At 42.2% G+C, this 12927-nt stretch overlaps 2 protein-coding genes across 7 annotated transcripts in view; both read right to left on the reverse strand.

Annotated features, from left to right (window-relative positions):
• The window catches only part of MARCHF3 (membrane associated ring-CH-type finger 3), an 83180-nt gene extending 73680 nt beyond the window's left edge, over positions 1–9500 (reverse strand). For 3 of the 6 annotated variants that reach the window (XM_074533659.1, XM_074533656.1, XM_074533653.1), the window contains exon 1: positions 468–627. The gene's annotated coding sequence lies outside the window, so the exon portion shown is untranslated. Of the gene's footprint in view, positions 1–467; positions 628–6696; positions 6754–9430 lie in introns of those variants that run through there. The other 3 variants (XM_074533654.1, XM_074533657.1, XM_074533658.1) reach the window with 3 other exon arrangements.
• CZH5orf63 (chromosome Z C5orf63 homolog) lies at positions 5149–9550 on the reverse strand. Its single transcript, XM_005491369.4, has 3 exons — positions 9431–9550; positions 6697–6753; positions 5149–5949 (listed from the first exon to the last, which is right to left on the reverse strand). Exons 1-3 carry the CDS (start codon positions 9548–9550, stop codon positions 5770–5772), a joined length of 357 nt encoding a protein of 118 aa, XP_005491426.1. The 3' UTR covers positions 5149–5769.
• Between the last annotated feature and the right edge of the window lie 3377 nt (positions 9551–12927).

The following is a 12927-nucleotide window of genomic DNA, read 5'->3' on the forward strand; positions in this document are numbered from 1 at the left end:
AAGTACATTACTGGGGAGTTTCATAACCCCTTATACATCTGCAAAGAGCCCTATGAGACCCGGCAATTAAAAGGAAAAAAAAAAATTTAAAAAAAAAAAGGCAAAAGGATTTATGGCTGAATAAGTAAATTCAGCCTGAATCCCAGAAATGGCTACAGTTTGTCACAACCTCTGGAACAGACAGAAACTGAATTGCTTTCCTCCGCGAAGTGCCGAAGGTAATTCTGCCTGAAAGAGCCTCCAGCCGGATCGCTCCACGCTGGGCATTACCACTCTCCACATGGATTTCCTTCCTTGTCTTTAACGAAAGAGTCAAACCCCAAACCCCAGCTGGGCACCGGAGAGCCTGGCGACGATGACCATAACATTAGGAAGGAGAAGAAGAAGAACGAGAAGAAAGAAGCAGCGATTTCCCGCCGCACAGACAAGGCGAGGAGCGCGGATTCCCATCCCCGTGCCGCACTCACCTCCCGCTCCCGGACCCTCCGCTGCCCTTCCAAACACGGGGATGGAGCGGCCGAACCCACGGCACAGAGCCAGGAGCAGTAGCTACGGCCGCAGGACCTCTCTCCATCAACCCCTCCTCCTTCTCCTCCTCCTCCTCCTCCTCCTCTTCCTCCTCCTCCCCGGCGGTGCCCGCGGAGCAGCAGCGACACAAAGGAGCGCCCGGGTAGCGACAGCGCCGTGCCAGCCGCGAACAGCGCTGGGAAGCAAGGAATTCCATCTTGGCGTCTTGTTCTCCTGTCGTTTTTTTTCTGATCAAAAAGCCTCACAAGCGCCGTGTGTCCGGGGTCCGAGAGGGGGAGAAGCTTTCCCGAAGCTGCCTCAGCGCTGGAAGCTCCAGAGCTGCTGAGACTCAGTTGAAGATGCATCCAAAAATAATGCAGCCCCAAGTTCCAAAGAAAAGCCTCCCAGGCTAATGTTTCTCCTTGCCCAGCCACGGTTCTCCTCTGTCACACTTGCTTTGTTCAGAAATAAAAGGACTGTTTCAGGGCTGGGATGGTAGTTCATGAAATTGCTGCGTTCCTTGAATGCAGCTGTTAAAGCAGCAAGATGCATTAAAATTTTACTAGAAGGCAAACCACAGGGGCAGGAAGGAGCTGCCCTCGGCTGGCTTTCCAAAAACATGCCCACCAATATTTGCACCTGCATGCTCACCCCCAGCAACACTGCTGCACCTGCAGGTGGAGATGGAAACAGCACACAGGTGATACCTGTGTGTATTGAAATAAAAAAGGAGAGCCTGGCATGCTCAAGTGACTCAGCCCATCTTAGCAGGAAAGGTAAATTTAGCAGAAATCTAGGTTTTAATGCAGTGGGGACATCAGTGAGGTCTCTTGGATGCCAGCCTTGCGAACAGATGTGCAGCCTCAGCTCCGGGCACCTCGGGGATCCTGGAGCAGTGGATGTCTCACCTCCTGGAGAAGCAGCTCAAGTTGGGGCTGGTGTACAAATCAGGCCCGTGTGTGGTTTGGTGGTTTGGTTCATGGTGCTTTGCTCCACTGGGTGGAGAGGAAGGTGCCACTTTTCTGGGGGCAGATCTCCAGGGAATGTTCAGGGAATGTCATACTGAGGAAAGAAGCACCAACCCAATTCAAAACTAAACTAAAACCAAAACCCAAAACCAAAACAACAAAACCAAACATTAAAAAAAACCAAACCCCTCCCCCCCAAAAAAAAACCCAAACAAACAACCCCCCCAAAAACCATAAACAAACAAACAAACAAACAAAAAACCCCCAAAAACCAAAACCAACCAAACAAAAAAATGCAGCACCAAAGCCCTCAAGAAAAATCCCCATCTGTATCACCTTGTATGGGTTCCAGGGTTAAATATTCCTGGGAAGAACTCAGGAAGGGGACAAAAGAAGGGAAAGGATTGGACTGACTCAGGATTATGTGGTCTCATTTCTTTATGTGGCAGGCTAAAACTACCTGGGCTGTAGCAAGACCCTGAATTTTGCACACCCAGGCCTTGTGTCTAGGTGCATTCCAGCAATCCATATCACACATTCCACATCTTCTGCCTTCCCTCCAGGAGAAGGGAGTGGATGCAGGCAGTGTCTCATTTCAGTGAGATCTGTGCATGACTGGCAGGGATTTAATTTTTATCCTTGTAATCAACCATATGTGCCCCAGAAGGCAGCACTGAGGGAGAATGAGGAAGGTCTGGAGTGCTCTCAGTCCCTGCAGCTCAGTCCATGGAAAAGCAAAGAGTGTTTTAATCCTGCAGGAACTCCTTCTACCCTTTGGATGGCCTGTTCATATGTCATTTATCTCTGGAAGATCCAGACCAAGAACCAGAATTTGATCTCAAATGCTACAAGAGGTGAGGACAGAGGACAGAGAATAAATTGTGTTGTTATTACCATGATTTTTTTGCCTAAGCAGCTCAAGCTATTATTCAGATGGAGTTCCCTAACTGGAATAAACTGTTCTGTTCTCACAGTTCCAGTCATGACTTTCAAAAAATTCAGGCTTGGGTCTACAAGGCAAAGCAGTTTCACTGGAATGGGATGGAGCCTTCCAGGGTATGATGGAAAAGAAGAGAGATGTTTTTGGTAGACTATAAAGAAAAACTGCCTGGAAAGTGATATTGCCATTGAAATTAAAAAAAAAAAAAAAGAAAAAAAGAATACAGAAAAAAAAGATCTTGTAAACACTTGCACACCGGTCTTTGTTTACTTCCACATGTAGTTAATCCAGATGGCCATGTGATTACAGCTAAATATGAGATTATGTACAGGGCACTTTGGACAGGGAGACGCTGTGCCTGGAGTGCTGTGCCTAAAAGAAAATGAGACATTTTCTTCCATGTCTTGTGTACAATTTAAAGACACAAAGAAACAGTCAGAGAAGCAGAACACAGAAGAAAGTAAGCCCAGTGGGTGTTTGGCTTTTTATAGTTACTGGAAGAAGACAGGACACTGTCTGTGTGCTTTTTAATTGGCCAGAAATAGGAAATAAATCCATCTTGTATTCATTCTCCTTTACTACAGAGATAATGCATTACAAGGTTTTGCACTCCTGCCAATACTCACTGCCAAAAGAGTAAATTGCCAGTTTTCACAAAGTTGCACATTGCTCCATAAATATATATTCAGCAGGGGCAAATACCTTTTCCTTTTAATATCTGTGTTATATTTCAACACATTTGATTAGAGAGATGCATGTGCTGTGAGACAGCTCCATTCCTTACACTCAAGAAGGAGAAAAAGTATCTCAAATTTATATAGGATGCATCCTTTCCTGCTTTTGGAAAATGAAGGCGAGCCTGTGCCACCCACACTACATGTTGACACATTCCCACCTCCTATCCCTGTGTCCAAGCTGATGAAAAGAGGGTTTCCACTCTCCTAAAAGTGCAGAACAGTAAAGCCACTGGAAGGTTTTCGGCAGCACAGCCCTAAATGGAAAAGCTCAATCTCACTCATAAAAGCTATGCAATGGACAAAAGCTATTATGGAAATCCTGTTATCATTCACTTCACAAAATAAATGGGGGGAAAAGTATCTGGCAGTGGCTACAGAGGAAACTCTCCACAGTCTGACACAAAAAGGAACAAGGGATTCATCAACTCTAAAATGATTAAGAAGTTTGGTTTTAGCTTCCTCTTTTTTTATTTTTTCCTTCCCAAAACAGACCTTACTAAAATAAAACAAAGGCAAAGAGCTCTCTGAGAGTCCTGCCAGTCTCTGTCAGTTATGTATTTTGGGAAGTGGGGTGAGTCCACATGAATTCTGTTGTCCCTACCCTTGAGATAATGCTGTTGCATTTTAGGAGAGCACTTGAGCTATGGTTGACAAGTGCTCCATGCAGTTCTCTTATCACAAAAACTTCAGTAAGGAAAAAAACTGGGCCTCTGAAACCATCTCAAATCACAGAAGAGAGGCAAGTGGCACTTGCTGATACAGAGATAATTCAGATCTTTTATTTAACAGTGACTCGTGAAACAGTCAGAATTTTGACTGTAGCATCATGAACTGCAGAAAGTGTAGAAGTTTTTGTCTCTAGAGCCCTGTTCTTCTGCTAATGGTGATGAAAAACTCTGTAGATCCATGATCTGGCTGAACTTACCTCAAGTCCTCTGCTATAAAAATGGCACAGCTCTCCCTCCTCGGAAACCTTGGATAGTTTCCGACCCCAGCCTGAGTGGACTGAAGCTGCTAAGCTGGAGAAAAGTTTTAATTTCTTACTCACTCCTCCCCAGAAATTTTTAATCTTGGGGATTACATCAAAACTGGATTGCAAATAATCTGTCAAATGCTAAAGACACTGCAGGGTGAGGCCATGAAGCCCATTTTCCCATCAGCTGACTTTTCATTAAACCATACTCCAAAACTTAGAGCTCTTCTTGAATCCTGCTGTATTTCAGTTTGCTGTTCCAGCCAGGCATTGCATCTGGATTCTTCCCTCTGTGAAAACACATCTGTCAAGTGAACCTGCTTAAATTCCTAGTGAGAAGAAAAGACTGAGTATCACCATAAGAAGAACAAAAATGCAGCAGGTAGGGATTCGTTTCTGTGTTAAAGAATCTATTGAGTACATCAAAAATACCAGCAACTTTCTGTAGTCTGTTACAGATTATTTAACCTAAAATGGTTGTCTTTTCCTGAATCTGTCATTCTCTGCTTCCTGAAAATATGTTTAACTTGGGCATTCTGCCTCCTTCACAGGCCTGCACTGCCTATGTAACTAATGTAACTGCAGCAATCCTTGGAAAAAATGGCTTTCTTGCCACATGATAAATAGATTTGCAGCTGCGTGCCAGACAGAACTGAAATGTGAAAAACAAACAATTCAGTGTGAGGTGTTAGCAATAACTGTATCAAATTGTGATGATCATTTTACAGACACAATTCCAGTGAGAGTGTGTGGTCTTTAATCAAGTGCCCTTTTAACCTAACAGTAAATGCCCTATTTTCTAATTTGAATTATCATTTAGGATGGGCTCCTTGACTTCTTCAAGGAATTCTCCTACACATCTAATCTCCATCTACACGTGCTAAACATCTTTTAAACACTGATCCTGGCTGGATGCCACACACCCACAAAAGTCACCCCATCAGTCCCTTCACCAGCTGGGCAGAGGAGGGAAAATACAATAAAAGGCTCCTGGGTTGAGATGAGAACACAGAGAGAAGAGACTTAGGGAAATTAGTTTATTACCAATCAAATCACAGTAGGATGAAGACAAAGAAACTAAATCTTTAAAACTCCTTTATCCCACTCTTCCCTTCTTCCAAAGCTTAACTCCACTCTCAATTTTCTCTTCCTCCTTCCCCTCAGTGGTTCAGGGAGATGGAGAAGAGGGTTTGTGGTCGTTTTATTAAATGTTCTCTCCTTCCTCCTCCTCACCACTGATGGTCTCAGATGTGGCCAGAGGATCCATCCTGGAGCTGGTTGGCTCAGCGGGACACAGGGGAAGCTTCCAGAAGCTTCTCAGAGAAACCACCCCTGTACCACCACCCAAACCTGGCCATGCCAGCCCCACACAAACAGGGTTCACTTCATCTGCTGTTGTGGAGCTGCTTTTATTCTGTCAGAGAACAAAAAGCAGCCCAGGAGAGCAGCAAATGAACAGCACAGGAAAAGTGGCTCCTGGTGCAATAGCGCTGGGTGATCAATACAAAACAGAACATGAGCCACTCAAGCTTTTCACAGTCGTATGTCCTAATAAATTTAAGGCCAGATAATGAATACGTCTTGGTTTTTGTTCACAAAGTTCTTTTCACCTTTGAGATCCGCCTCAGAGCAGCTGCCTTTTCTTCACTGGTTTCCCTCACTTTGCAGCTCCAGTTTCCTAAGCCGGTCCTCAAACTTTGGAACGTCGACTCGGTGCTTCATGAGGAACTTCCCATTTAAGTGAAAAACAGGTATGTCATATTTGTATTTATCATACCAGGCTGTGTTCTCTGGAAGGGTGATATCCACCTCCTGCAGAATGAACTGTGGCAGAGAAGAGACATGGCAGTTCCTACTGGACACTGTAAAACAAAACCTGCTTGTCTTCTGATCAGTGCTTTCCTCAGAAATGCAAGGCTGCTTTCCTGAAGCTTGTGGGTTCATTCTTTGTGCTGTTGCCTGTTTTTTTTTGAGTACAAAACATATGTAACCACAACCCTTGGCTGCCTCTCCACAAGGGACTCCCTCCCTAATACTCCCTAGAGAGTATTATTGTTCCACTCTCCTGTGGGCAGCAACATCAACAAACACACAGCTGGGAACAAAACGGGCAGCAGAGCGCAACAGCTCTCAATGTTTCCATTAAAAGTTTCATCCTTCAACAGAGACATCAAAAACCTGGCTGAGAAATGGCAAAGATTGCAGCCACATAGTTCAAATATTCAAAGCCCCACTTAGTTACATCCTTCCCAAAACACATCCTGGCTCATGAAAGTTGCAAACTCCTCCTTCAGACAAGGCAACAGTATTTGCAAAAGGAGTATTTTCAAGAACTTCTGTAACATAGTTTATATTGGTTTAGTTTGCCAATACTTATTTGAGTAGCATTATCGCAAAATGCTTTTGGATAATGAGTTTTATGTAAATCAGTGCTGAAATTGTCTTGAAGAGGTCATCCATGAAAGAATAACACATGCAAATAAATCCAAGCAATTTTCTTTTTACAAATAATGAATCACGATTAACTGTTCTTTCCATATAGAAAACATATACAGAATTTCCATACATTACCCTTCTCTTGTATGGCTCAAGAACTTCTTTTGCTTCATCACACAGAGGGCATGGTTTCTAAATGAAAACATTCAGAGTAGCTTAAAGCACGCACGAAAACACAAAAGTTGTTTGTACTGTGAAATAACACACACAAGCATTACATTAATTACTGTAAATTCAGGTTCCCTTCCTTGCACCAAGGACCCTGCCTTAGGGCTAAAACTTTACTTATCAGTGCAGTATGGATGAAAAAAAAACCCCAATAAACTATCCAGCCACTGAATTTAATTATTTTACATTTGCTATTGCATTTCTCATGGAGCAAATTTGACAGTTTTCTAAAAGCAGATCCGAGGGAATGATCTGAAAGCACTGTCATCACCAAATGAAGACAGCTGCAGGTACCACTCCTGCTAAAAGAGGAATGAGAAAGCCACACAAGGAACTTCCAGCTTGTCTCAGATCAAGACACTTGCCTCAGCTCAAATGGGAAAAGAAGGCAATTTAACACTGGGTGGCTTTGCCTGGAAGAAATTAAGCAGGATCCTCTCCAAACTGCAGAGCTGGAAGGAAAGTAACCTCCAGAAAAGAGAACAGGCAAACACCTTCAGTGTCTTAATCTGTGATCAGGTCAAAAAAAACCCTCACATTTCTGAAAACTGCCCCATCTGAGTTCTGCTGACCACCCAGGCTGTAACTGAAAAAGTAATTCATACGAAGGCATGCTGCTCCAATGTTTGCAACAGCAAAATCTGGCCCATAAAATTCACACAGCAAAGTACATGGAGGTGAACATGACTGCTCTGTCCCTCTGCCCCAAAACACCTCCCACAGCTGGAAAAGATCTTCTTCTCATTCTCCCACTGAAAAGTCTTCCTTGAGCTTGTTTAAATGTGAAGTTAATCTGAAACAGCTACTTTTTATTTCCTGCAATGTGAAATTTCCAGTAATGTGAATTACTTCGGGTGAAACACTCTGCTTTTATTTAGATCCAACCTAAACTGCCTTTCCCACATGGACAAGCCCTTGTGCTCTGAAAACCTGTGCAGGACACTGAAGTGCTGTGTTCTTCATAGTCTTGGCTGCTTTTGGTTTAACAGATACTGGTGACTGAAAGGAATGGACTCAGAATCCTGCACACCAGTTTTGTAACACACAGAAAAACACTCAAAAACTCTACTCAGTTAAACCAGGACACACTTGGTTCCTCTACGCCTCTGGAGAGCTTCCCAACATACCAGGTACATAAATGCATTTGGTAAAGATGGCTAACTATTAGGAAAAAATATAGTTTTTACTCTCATGGCAAGCTTAAGTACTAGGTGGTACTGGTTTAAAATCAGAAGTGAATTATTTTAACAAAGAGTTAAATCTTTTCTAGAAGTAGATTTATATAAGGAAATGTTGCTGGGGTGGTCAGAAAAGGGACTGCAAGGGGAAACTACCATTTGGTAGTTTCCATCAGTTTGATCCAGAAGTCATAACTCCCTTCTGCTTTTTCCTTCTCTTTTCACTTTATTAAAAATAAGGAGACAAACAAGGGGTCAATTAGCATAAACTAACAATGTTCATTAGATTTTTTTAATAGACTGCACTTTTCTTTGCAATTGCCAGTGAACATTTAAAGTTAGCAGTAAACCCTTAGAGTCAAAAAACACCTCCAACAAAAGGCCATTTTAGAGAAGTGCTGGAAATCTGCTACTAGAAAATTTGATTTCACACAGTGCCTTACTAGTTAGGAATTTTAAGACACAAAGAGAATTTTTTTCCAATTTTTAACCCAAAGGTAAGAGCATTATTCCCTACCTTACTCCATTTGAATTATGAATTAGTTGAGGCTGAACTGGGCATGAGGAGAGAAAGCTGCAACTTTAAAGTATAGTTCTGATTATTAAATGGATGCTGACCTATTATTTTTAACCTATTCATTTGTCACACAGTTTCCACACTCCTGTATGGTTACGGATGGAATGAAAACACACTGTGCAGGAGGAGGAAATTATTTTAATCATATCTAAAACCACCACACTGATGTCAGCACTCTCAGTGCTTTGCATGTGTAGTTATTCTCCTGTTAAAAGCTGCAACAACCACATAAATTCAGCCTAACCCACCCTGTGCCATCCTTTATAAAAGTGCAGAACTATGCAGGTAATAATTGAAAACAATTCATGGAATGTGACAAACCACAAATGACCCTTCCTGCTCATCTCATCTGTTTTCTAAATATGCCCAGGAATTCTACACCTATTTTTCTGCTGCCAATAAAGCAAAAAAGAGGGTAAAAGAAAATCTACTTTTCCCTCACGTGCTCCCAACACTAATTGAATACATTTAACAGTCTCACAGGTGGTGCTGAAATTAAACATGAGCACTTTGAAGAGCCTGCTTTGACTGCTGATGCTTGCGGTTGGCAGATTGTGTGTAACACTTCATCTCTGCTCTCCATTTTCAGGGTAAAACTCTGGCAGCCAGGCCAAATCTTCAACTAGTAAATGAACCACAGAGTCACAGAGGCAAAACTGTCCTGAAATATTTGTTGATTGATAATTGTTGATTGCTAATTCTTACAATGAGAGCAGGACTGTGCGGCAAAGCCTGGTGTGCAGAAACCCACTAAGTAAAACAACCAACACTACTTTGAATGGGGGGGGGAAAAAGGCGAGGACAAGCCATTCAACCTGTAATTCCTGTGTTTCAGAGCTGACAAACACACAGTCTTGCCCAGCTCTGTTGTGTGAACAGCTCTTACCTTGGTAAATAAAGTCAAGATTGGTTTATTCATGCTGGCTGAGCAGAGTTGCCTCCCCAGTGGGCTGGGTGAATGCCTGGCTCGTGGCAGGGCTCTGCTCAGGAAACAGAGCACCATCATCCTGTTTCAGGCAGAAAAAAAAAATAAAAAACTCTGAGTTGTTCCAAGTTATAGCTCATGAAATTTAATGCCAGGATAAACGCGACGCTTCTCTGGCGGCTCTAAATCACACACAGCCAAAACATTCATCCCAGGGATTTTATGCTCACACTATCAACACATTCATCAGGGAGGTGGGTTTACTGTGTGGCAGGCCAGAAACATTGTGCAGCTTGAAAAGCAGCAGTTCCATTAAAAAAAAGAAGAAAAGAACAACAAAACACCTACGTTATCTTGTTGAAATGCCTCTTTTAAATTCCCTAACACAAATGCTGACATAAATGCACTATGCTGTTCCAGCTCCACAGATGCCAGCTGGAATTACATATTTAAAAATGCAAAGTACTGTGCTTTGAACCTCTGTAATCTTGCTGCAGCGTTTGACATAGTCTACTTACCCAAATTATTCCATCAAAAAAAAACCTAATCTGTGCCTAATCAGAATATTAATACAATGTGTTCTGCAGTGAGTAAAAAGCTCAAGTTGATTTAACTTGGTAATATTAAAAGTATTCATAATGCCCCAAGTCCTTCCTGCAACAGCAAATTAATTGATGGGTTTGTGATTCCTTTGAGAAAGTCTGAATAAGTTAAGTGTTATTGAAGGGTGCCACCCTGGAGTCTTGAAGTCACCTGTTCATAATGTCATTAACAGCAACACTGCTTCCTCCAAACTTTTGTCTTAACATGACCTCTACAAGACTGAGGGACAAAGAAGGAAGCCAAAGGGAGTCTGCATGGTCATTACCCGCAGACATGACACCTGATACCAGAATTTACACTGGAAAAACAAAACTGAATCCCTTTTACCCAAAGTCAAACTGCTTCTGCTCAGTTTCAGGCCTGACTTACCTGTAGCTCTATTATCCAAAGCTAAACACACAACCTGGTGTCACAATTTCCAGCAGCTGAAGAGTGAGGAGGATCTCATTGCAACTGCTAGGCACAGTTTACGATGTTTAGTTAAAAAGAACCCAGTGCTCTTCTTCTTAACTGGATCTCTCAGAACTGATACCACAAAGCTTTTTTCTAAGAGGACAGTTTATCCAGAATAACCGCTAAGGAAAAACACTGCAGTGGACTCTGAACTTTAAATACTGTATTTCTAAGCCACAATCACATGGAAAAAAATCAAATGGGTGACAGGGCACCGCTCCACCAATCTTCCTGCACAGTCAAAAGACAGCAGCTATTAGTAAGAGTCAGCTGCAAGGGGCAGAGCAGTAAAATTCCTGTCACTGAGCAGCAACTGGCACAGCACACACTGCCAAAGGTCACAGTCCTTGGCAGCTACTGCATTTGTTTCACTTAGCAAGGTGGAAATACAACTGCCTGCGATTCTGCATGTTAAATGTACAGGCAAGCCTGGCACCTTTTGGAAGAATGCAGATCTGGACGGCAGGAAGAGCCTCAGTCAGACGCGGAAAATTTTTAAACTCACAGCACATGGAAGACCAGAACAGATGCAGTTTTGGCATGAGGTGTTTACAGCATGTTGGCCTGCTCACATGCAAGATAAAAAACGAGGGCAAAAAAAAGGGTCTGCTTGCTGACAAGTTTTTTTAACAACACTTTTGTTGCCAGCCTAGCAAGCCTTCCAAATGAGGAAGATGCTGTCAAATTGGTTCTTTTGGATAGTAGAATGAAAAAAGCAAAGATTTCCATAGATCACATTCTCCTTTCCACACATATATCTGCATAAAACAGCTCCAGTTTAGTCCTATATAGCTGCTTTTTGATCCCTCCATGCTCTGCTGTCCTGAGGACAACAAATACCACAACATCAGCTGAAGAGGAATGAATAAAACAGTTTCAGTACCTAAGCTTTGATATTCCACCAAAAAAAAAAAAAAAATCAGCCAGCAGTGCCTTAACTTCCTCATCAATTTTATGTAATTACAAGAAATTCTACCATCAGAATCCAGCAGCAAATTTTCACTGAACAGAAGAATCTGCTGTTTCCATGGCTAACATGACTCTGGCTGGATGTTTTTACAAATAACCTAGAGAAAACAGAGTCCTATCTTTCTACTTATTCACCTAAGCAAAATGATACCAAAGACACTAAAATGCACAAAACTTCCCATATCATTATTCTGGATCTCTCTCTAGACTACCCCCAATTATAAAGATTTGCTGGAGGGAAAAAAATGAACACATAAATGCAAAGAAGGATGCTTGCAAACTTGAAAATTTACCTTCCCCTAAACCACAATGCTACAGATTTAACAAATTATTCTTTTGAGTCTGGGCTTGGCCCATGCTCTATTTTGCAAAGCCAAGTTGGACTCAATTCCCATTAACTGAATTTACATCACCGAATAAATCCTCATCTGCAGGAAAAGTAAGTTGTGACACTAAAACCATCCATTATTTAGATGAGGTAAGTATCTGTGTAAACTTAATCTCAGCATCAATCAAGGAAAGACAAGCATGTTGGTTTTTTTTTTCCCTTGAAGTATTTACCTTTTAAGTAACAGCTGAAAGAGACTGGGGGAAGAAAGTAGGTGCAACTATCAGAATGCATGTGGATGGCATTCAAAACACCTGTCTCCTCCTGTCCCTCATTCAAAATCAGCTATGGCCATCAAGGAAACTAAATTTCCTGGCAGTCTGCATTTGATTACCTACCAAGGAAATGCTGAATAGGAAAAGAGGTGACAGAGACCAGGGAGCCCACGTGAGTGGGGACAGCAACCCCTGCAGCTGTGGAGATCCCCAAGCAGCTTTTATCCCACCAGACACTCAGAGGAGGCCTGCAAAACACAAGGAAAACTTTTTGCACGTGCTCATAACTCTAGAAGTCCTTCAGGGAGAATCACGTTCTTGCAGCAGCTCAAAATTCAAAGGTATCATCGGCAATACCAGTCATGTCTGTGGGGTGATGCTATGCATCAATCAGTGCATGTTTCCATGCATTTTCTCCTACAGTAACCTGGGGAAAATGCCACAAAGACACTGCATTCCATCCCAGAAAAAATGGAAGTGTCACATTTGTCAACACATTTTGCTCAGTAATCCCTCCAAAGTAGAGGGATGAGCCATGGAAGTGCATCCCAGAATCTGGTCCAGGGCCACACTCCAAATCCCAGATAATTTACATTACACCCAACAGGTTGCTGTAATGGCCTCTTCTCAATACTGTGCAGAACTTGCACAAAACAACACACTACTACTATAATGTAAAGTTACTAATGGAGTTTAAAAATTAACAGTAAAAATAGCATAATAGAAGATAATATATACATCATATATATTATAGAACACAGCATACAATATTTTATATGTAACCATATATCTCATGAAATTATAGTATCTTACATGCTACAGAGCCTATA

The sequence above is a fragment of the Zonotrichia albicollis genome, chromosome Z, assembly GCF_047830755.1.
Source record: "Zonotrichia albicollis isolate bZonAlb1 chromosome Z, bZonAlb1.hap1, whole genome shotgun sequence".
Lineage (NCBI taxonomy): Eukaryota > Metazoa > Chordata > Aves > Passeriformes > Passerellidae > Zonotrichia > Zonotrichia albicollis.

Bases quoted from the DNA above. Each gene is read 5' to 3' on its own strand.
- CZH5orf63 (XM_005491369.4), bottom strand. From the start codon at position 9,550: ATGATGGTGCTCTGTTTCCTGAGCAGAGCCCTGCCACGAGCCAGGCAT. The intron at 6,754-9,430 runs GTAAGAGCTGTT...GTTTTCATTTAG, and splicing joins TCTTGACTTTATTTACCAAG to AAACCATGCCCTCTGTGTGA. The intron at 5,950-6,696 runs GTAATGTATGGA...TCTCTGCCACAG, and splicing joins TTGAGCCATACAAGAGAAGG to TTCATTCTGCAGGAGGTGGA.